At 49.7% G+C, this 8,275-nt stretch overlaps 1 protein-coding gene across 1 annotated transcript; it reads left to right on the top strand.

The window, feature by feature from the left end:
• Positions 1 to 3,038: 3,038 nt before the first annotated feature.
• On the top strand, positions 3,039 to 7,814 carry LOC136001361 (cytochrome P450 2J2-like). The gene is made up of 9 exons (XM_065655608.1): positions 3,039 to 3,227; positions 3,725 to 3,902; positions 4,055 to 4,204; positions 4,789 to 4,949; positions 5,366 to 5,542; positions 5,804 to 5,939; positions 6,174 to 6,361; positions 6,870 to 7,008; positions 7,639 to 7,814. Exons 1-9 carry the CDS (start codon positions 3,039 to 3,041, stop codon positions 7,812 to 7,814), a joined length of 1,494 nt encoding a protein of 497 aa, XP_065511680.1.
• The last annotated feature ends 461 nt before the right edge of the window (positions 7,815 to 8,275 follow it).

The raw sequence follows: 8,275 nt of genomic DNA, 5'->3' as shown, positions 1-8,275 counted from the left end.
CTGAGTTGGAAGGGACCCACAAGGATCATCAAGTCCAACTCCTGTCCCTGCACAGGACAACCCCACAGTTCACACCGTGTGTCTGAGGACGTTGTCCAGTCTCTTCTTGAATACTGTCAGGCTTGAGGCCGTGACACCTCCCTGGGGAGCCTGTTCCAGTGTCCAGCACCCTCTGGGTGAAGAACCTTTTCCTAATGTCCAACCTAAACCTTTCCTGCCACATCTTCCTGCCATTCCCTCGGGTTTGTTTAGTGATCGTTGATCACTGAAGAGAAAAGTTTGGCGCCTGCCCCTCCTGCTCCCCTTGTGAGGAAGCTGTAGCCACCATGATGTCTTCTCTCAGTCTCCTCCAAACTGAACAAACCCAGTGACTTTAGCCGCTCCTCATACGGCTTCCCCTCCAAACCCTTCACCAACTTTGTAGTCTCTTCTGGACACTCTCCAGGGGCTTCCTGTCTTTTTTATCCTGTGTCCCCAAGCCTGCACACAGTGAATGCTCCAGGTGAGGCCGCCCCAGTGCAGAGCAGAGCGGGACAATCCCCTCCCTGCCCGGCTGGCCGTGCTGTGCTGGATGCACTCCAGGGTTGTGCCCACAGCCGCTCACCGCCGGCTGTCAGGAAGGAAGCAGCTGCATGAGGGCTTTGCGGTGGGAAGTCAGGAGCTCGCTGCTTCCCCTCTACATCTGGCAGAGGTTTGTGACTGTGCACGATGGGCATGTCCATAGCGTGGGGCCGAGGAGGTGGGTCAGGGCAGGGCCCCCTCTGTGATGGAGACACTGCATCTGCCCATACTGGAGTCTCTTTGGAAAATAGTTAAATATACAACTTGTAGAGAATTTTTGCATTTATTTGACCAAGCACTAATACTTAGAAATGCCATCTCCTGTGTGCTTTTGTTTGGAATATAGTCACAGCACAGATATTTAATTCTTCTCGCCTTTCATAAGTGACTTTTCTATGTGCACATGTGAAGGATACTGAATAGTTAACAGGAAAACAGGATTAAATCAAGTTCATTTCCACCGGCTTTAGCCTCCCTCTCTGGCAATAACCGCCTTTGCTGCGATACAAAGCAGTCGCTGTGCAGTGGCAGATTTATGCCACATGGGAGAGTCCTCTGCACGTCACATCCCTGCCGCGCCAGGCACATGGATTCAGTCAATGAGCCGCCCTTCTAACTGATCTTTTTAATCCTGTTGCATTTTTAATTAATGTTTTGCAGTTAGAAGCTCACAGATATTTTTTCTTTTTAAAAGAGAAAACCTAAAAGATCTGTAGACTTTTTTTTTCACCTACGAAGTTTTCAAAACCATTCAGGACTAGGCACTGGTTTCTCTCCATTATTTTGTTTGCTCTGGTGTACTTCTGACCTCTGGTATGTGGCTACAGCTTGTATTACTTGCATGGCCTTAGCAAACAAATGTCAATCTGTTCCCTCTTCCATTTCAAATTTGCCTTTCACTGCTACTTCAGTGTTTCCTTCCCTACTCGTGGAATAAATGGTTGAAATCTCCTCCTTTTTCTTTTTTTTTTAAATCGTTAGATTAGAAAAAAACAACACCACCACCAATTGGAAATGTAATGATTGCATACTATAGAAGCAGGAGGTATTAAATTGTTTATTTTGTGAGTGGAGCATCTCTTTTGAGTGAAGGGGAACAGATAATTCTGTGCAGGCTCACACCAGAGTGTGCTTGAAGGCCAGAGACAAAAAGAGAAAATCTCCTCTAAAACAGTTTTTCTTTAATGTCTGCAATAAAACAGCGGTTTAACTTTTTCAGTTTACTCAAGTGTAAGGGTTATGCAGCAGATTCGCTCTTGCATATATGGCATTGCTGCTGCATCTCGGTGCCTTGTCTCAGCACTGGACCACCCCAGCAGCCACAACCGATGTCCCTGAAAGACAGAAAATGAACCCAAATCATGCCCTGGAGCACGAGGTGGCAGCTGATGACTGCAAACGGCTGCAGAGCTGCATGGTGCAAAGGCAAAGTGCTGCTGCGAATGCCCCTGCTTCTTTCGCAATAAAACACACCACGTAAGTTGAAACAAAATGTGGTCTACGTGCATGATGACTGCCTGTCCCAAAGCCACTCTTAGATGGGAAAACTCAGCACAACCCGTTACCAGCTACCACTGAAGGGTCACAGCCTGCAGAGCCAGGCATCTGCTTTGCCTTTTCAGCCTCTGCTTTTGCTTCCTCGCACTTTGGGGATGACTTCAGCGCAGGCTGCGGACTCAGAAGGTGGTGGGAAGGGACGGCAGGACAGCTCAGAGCACAACAACCTCATGGCCAAAGCGAGTTGCTCTGCTTGTACTTGTCTGCACAGACCAGGAAATGATGGTGATCAGAAAATGCTGCAGACCCTGGACGGCTGTTTACTTCATCCACATACGAACCGGATGCAATGGAATGAAACTTGTGCCTAGGATTTTCTGAAAGGTTTGCGCAACCTTATCTCAGATGTTCTGCTGACTTGGGGCTTGGTTGATGACTATTTGTACTACTGAATGAACCTGCAAATGAGTAAAGTACGAGGAGCGAGGAGCAGCTGGAGCCTCCCCAGCACTGTGACGCAAACGGTGGGACAGACGTGGTGAGAGAATCAGAGGGAGGAGAGAGTGGGGCTTGTGACGAGCCGTGGGCTCGTGGGAACGGCACGGTGAGGCTGCCGGAAGGTTTTAATCCCAGCCCCATAAAGCTCCTTTCTGTCCTTTACGCAAGGACATGGATCAGTCGGGTTTTGTAAAGCAGCGGTGCAAGGTGGGAGGGGTAAAGAAAAGCAGGGAAGTTTTGGTTTGTGTTTGCTTTTTTTTAAGACATTCACAGGAAAGCCTTGATGTTTAATCAGGAAGGGGTTTAATCAAATTGTCTTTACTGAAACTTGGGAAAGCAGGAGTGCTAACAATGCTGTTAACAACAGCTGTGCCAGCACATTGCCCATCTGCCCCTGTCCCTGGGGTTCCGTGGTGCCCCGTGAGCTCGACCTGCCCTGACCTGCCACAGGACACGTCTGTGCACAGCCCCACCATGCAGCCATGCTGCATTTCCTCTGGGAGAGCATCTCCGTCCAGGTGCTCCTCGTCTTCCTCGTTGTTTTCCTGCTCGTTGCTGACTACATGAAGCACAGAAAGCCCAAGAGCTTCCCTCCACACCCCTTCTATCTCCCCATCGTGGGGCATATGTACCTGATGAACTTCAGCAATCCCATGATGCCAGTACAGAAGGTAAGGGGGTGGTGGGCACTGTGGGCAAGGGGAGGGAGGGGGTTGTGTCTCTGCCACCTTTGCAGCGTGGGGAGGGGGTTAAGCCGAACCCCATGGCCCAGGAGGACTCGCAGGAGCGATCCTTTGGGCAAAAGGCACAGCCTCGCACCACGGGTGTTGTCACAGCTATAGGTGCCCCATAGGTCTGACTGGGCGCTGGAAGGGTATTTGAGAAAGGAGTGAAACAAAAGCTGGAAAAACATAGGACTGAAAGATCAAACTGGCAGAGTTTTGCGTGATTTATTGCCAATAAAGTCCAACTCCTCGTCTGTGATTTGGGAAAAGTGGAAAGAAAAAAAGACCATAGAGACAAGCAGACACTTGCGCAAACACCCTGTCTCCCCTGTTGCTCTCAGCTTCCCCTATTTTCACTTGTGTGTCCTGCCAGGCCATCCCTGTCATGACAGACATATTAATTGCAAATGCAACACTTTGTAATTTTTTGCTCACCCTACCAGCTTAATGAAAAATACGGGGACATCTTCGGTGGGGACATCTTCGGTGTGGACATGGGCAGTGAATCATTTGTGATCGTTAATGGGCTGCGGATGGTTAAGGAAGTTCTTGTAAACCAAGGGGAAAACTTCCTATATCGCCCTGAAATGCCTCTTGCTGGGGAGCTCTTCAGCAACAGGGGTGAGTTCTCCCTCAGGACACAGATCTCAGCCATAAAATCAAAGCAGTGACCATGCAGAGGTCCAGCACGGCTGGACATAAGGCAGAGCCCTGGAGCTTTTTCTCCTCGGTGGAGGGATCTGTCTTGGCTCACAGTGTCGTGTCTCTGGCAGGACTGCTCTCTTCCAACGGGCACTTGTGGAAGCAGCAGAGGAGATTCACCTTGTCCACTCTCCGAAACTTCGGCTTGGGGAAGAGGAGCCTGGAGGAGCGCATCCAGGAGGAGTGCCGGTACCTCGTGGATGCCTTTGGGGATGAGCAGAGTAAGTGCCATGGCCCTCGTAAGCTGTGATGAGGACAGAAACTAGTAGGGCCCCTTATAATATCACTCATGAGTCACTGCATACTGAAAAACGCCTCACCTTGGAAGCGATGCTAGAACGCTGCCAGCATCCCAGCTTCAATTACAGGTGATTTTCCCTCAGACTGACAGGTGAAGGCAGCTGGGTAACCCCCAGAGGGTTATTCATAGACCACCTTTAGCCTACTCCTTTCTTGGAGATCTCCAGAACATCCCATATGTGTGTAAGCACCGATGTTTCCAATGAATTCACATGATGTTTGCTCTTCTGCAGGCCTGGCTTTCCAATGTGAACAAACTTCTGCATACTCTGACTGAACTGGGACCAAAGGTGGGATATTTGCTGCACACTGGGGCTGCCCAGCCAAGCTTGGCCAGATCCTGGGGTGGTGAGGAGTCCTGGGAACACAGTGACACAGGAGGGTGCCCATCGGGGCCACTCATTTCACTCCTATTTGTTGGATAGTTTACCTCTGACAACTCTGTTTTCTTGTTCTTTTCTGGCAAGACTCAAAGAAAATTGATCATTCCCTTTGCCTTCTGCAGGGGATCCTTTTGACCCTCACTTTAAAATCAATAACGCCGTTTCAAACATCGTCTGCTCCATCATCTTTGGCAATCGTTTTGAATACCGTGATGAGGACTTCCAAAAATTGCTGCGGCTGATAGACGAGACCCTTACCCTCAACGGGGCCATCATGAGCCAGGTACAGCCTCCTGCCCCCAACATGGACAGTGTGCGCTCTGCAGTGCCATAGTTTCTCCTGTTGAGTCAAACTCAACACCTATAGTGTTTTCAGCACCATACTTTGTCGTCATTCGCTATGCCCATAATTTCTTTCTGCCCTTTTTTTCCAGCTGTGCAATGCTCTTGTCTTTCTCTCTCACCCAACATCACCTTTCCTGCCCATTAACTGCCAGCCTGCCTGCTGTAATGCCAGGTAGTGCGTGAGTCTCTCTGTGACAGGAATACCAATCCCTTGTCATGCTCTCCTGGAGTAGAACTATTTCCATCAACACCAGCAGTTCACTCAGCTAGGCCCTGTAGGCTCCTCAGGTTTTGATAACAGAAAGTCTATTTTCATCCTTTATTGAACTTGTTTATCTCCTTTTCCCTCCAAAGCTGTACAATGCTTTCCCATCCATAATAAAGTTCTTCCCTGGAGCCCACCAAACCATTTTTAGAAACACAAGGTTGATGAGAAGTTTTGTGAAAGAGAAGATCGACAAACGCAAGGAGGGCTGGAACCCCTCGGAGAGCTGGGACTTCATCGACTGCTATCTGCAGGAGATAGCCAAGGTCAGCACCGCACAGCAAACCCCTCTGCAGCAGGGCACAGAAATCCAGAGGGATGAGAAATGAGCCCAAATTCTCCATCTGAGCTGCCTCTGTGGCCAGTTATGAGCTTAGGATGGGCATCAGGTTCAGGGCAACCATCAAGAGCATGGAGGTGCAGGGGGCCAGCAGCTTCTGCCAAAATCCCTGGGGTTGATGTTGACTAAGCATGGTCTCAGGGCAGCCCTCGCTGTTTGTGCAGCACTAACACTTCTTTTTGTGAAGGACAATGGCGAAGGCGTCTTCCAGGAGGAAAACCTCATGGCGTGTGCAGTCGACTTGTTCTTAGCTGGGACTGAGACCACTTCAACAACCATCCGCTGGGCTCTGCTGTATATGGCCATGCATCCAGAAATTCAAGGTACAATCAGTAAAGTATCAGCACTTTTTCATGATTTTAGCCCTCGCAGCTTTGTAAGACACTCTTTTTTTGTGAGAGAGAAATGTTAAATCTCCTTGTACTCACACAAAAAATCAGTGGAAACAGTGGCATGTGTCCCAGGTCAGTCACATAGCAGCCACCCCATGTTGTTCCAAGGTGTCTTTGTTGTTTTTTTTCTTTCTACCTTGTCTGATCCCTGCTGTTTCCCACCAGCCCGTGTGCAAGCAGAGATCGACACAGTCATCGGGCAGGTGCGGCAGCCAGCCCTGGACGACAGGAGCAACATGCCCTACACCAACGCCGTCATCCACGAAGTGCAGAGGAAAGGCAACATCATCCCTTTTGGCGTCCCAAGAATGACGGTGAAGGACACGGTCGTGGATGGCTTCTGCATACCAAAGGTAACCCCACTGCTGATCCATGAGGCTTTAGCAAGAGACTCCCTGTTCCCCAGGCACGTTTCACTGGGCCAGGTCCATCCTGTGCAGACAGGAGTAGAGACAGAGCGAATCTTACCCGGCCACAGTTCACTCCCATTGAACGTGTATTTTTGCCATCCAAACAATGTTCTCCAGCACACTGAGTGGTGCAGAGCGCTGGGGGTGACACCCCCACTGCACACACCATTGAGACACAGATCCCATCTCACAGCTTTTACAGGAACTTGAGCCCGAGACTAGAGCAGATAAAAAGGATGCTGATGAGGGGAAAAATGTACGTCTATAAACATTGCACTTCCAAACACACAAGAAGTAGGAAATCTGACCATGGCAAGGGGTGTTGGTCAAATGATTGCACCAGAATTTGAATATGGATGTTCTTCATGGAAAACACACTGGAAGATAAACATGCCTCTCCTGCTCTCAGTAACACAGAACATGCAATTCACTTTTCTTTTTATCCTCTTAGGACACTGTTTTAATGGCAAATTTAACATCTGTGGTGTGTGACAAGAACGAGTGGGAAACCCCTGCCAATTTCAACCCTGGACATTTCCTGAAGGATGGTCAGTTATGTAAAAGAGAGTCTTTTGTACCGTTTTCCATAGGTAAGATTTGCTGGAAGTTGATGCTTCTGTGCTTATGCACTGGGATGGGGATTCCCACTTCACGGTGGGGACACAGAGGAAAAGAGTAATGGAAAGGGCAGATGTTGGCTGCACCCTGGGAGGTGCTGCTCAAGCAGTGCTCACACAGCCACCCCAAAGCACCCCAACTACACTCTGAGCTCGCTCTTGTCCCACTTCACCTCCACGAGAGAGATGAGGATGAATAACAGACCATAAAATGCCAGAGACCCTGGAAACACCTTCCCCAAGGCAGAGCATTGCCCTGGGCTCCTGCTCCCACATGGCTGAGGTCACTACAGGCTTCACTGTCGCCATCGCCCAGCCAACACCTTCCCCAGGGACATTTCTTTTACCAGCCCTCTTTCCCATACCAGCATCACAGACCTTGTCTGTCCCCTCTCTTTGGTGTAGCTCAAATCAACTGATTCTCCCACCATGGGCACGTCCAGACCGCACGTGTCAGCACAGCTTATCCAAGCAGGGCAGGATTCAATGCCTGTACATATGGTTATACACATGTGCGCTCAAAAGTCCTGAAATTCAAGTGACAGCAAAAGCAGCTGGGCCGCCAGCGCAGGCTGAGGATGCCATGGGTGACTGTCTCCGCAGGGAAGTGCTCCTGCCCGGATGAGCTGCTGGCCCGCACCGAGCTCTTCCTCTTCTTCACGGCTCTGCTCCAGAAATTCACCTTCCAGGCACCCCCGGACACCACGCTCAACCTACAGTTCAAGATGGGCATCACATGGGGCCCAAAACCCTACAAGATCTGTGCTGTGCCTCGGTAGAAAAGACTTGGCCATTGTCCTCACAGGGAAGATCCGTTGTCATGGATGCTGTAAATGAGCCCTTGGCTGCTCCCCGGGTGGTGGTAACAACCACCTGGCTCCAGGGAGAGGCTGGGCGCTTTGTTGGTTTCTTTTAGAGCCATTGCGAAATCATTTTTTTTATAAGCGGACATCTCAGTCTGTATCACATGGGAAATGTGATCAGCCTGGCATCTGCCTGGGCACTTCTAGGCTTGCGATAGGACACTGTAAATCCATGAGAGGCTTGGGCCTTTCCTGCTTCCATGATGCATGGCCACGCTTCCCAGTGGCAGGAGAATGAGCAACACTTAGAGACTGCAGTGTTCAGGCTGTGGCCGGGAGTTGTGGAAGAGCACTACCAGCCTTTGCTTAATAATATTCATAGAACTCATTGCTAACCAGTCTTAATTTTTTTCTCCTTGACTAGTAATCCATTAAAA

This window comes from Caloenas nicobarica, chromosome Z, assembly GCF_036013445.1.
Source record: "Caloenas nicobarica isolate bCalNic1 chromosome Z, bCalNic1.hap1, whole genome shotgun sequence".
Taxonomy (NCBI): domain Eukaryota; kingdom Metazoa; phylum Chordata; class Aves; order Columbiformes; family Columbidae; genus Caloenas; species Caloenas nicobarica.
This window is presented reverse-complemented; position numbering and strand designations above follow the sequence as displayed.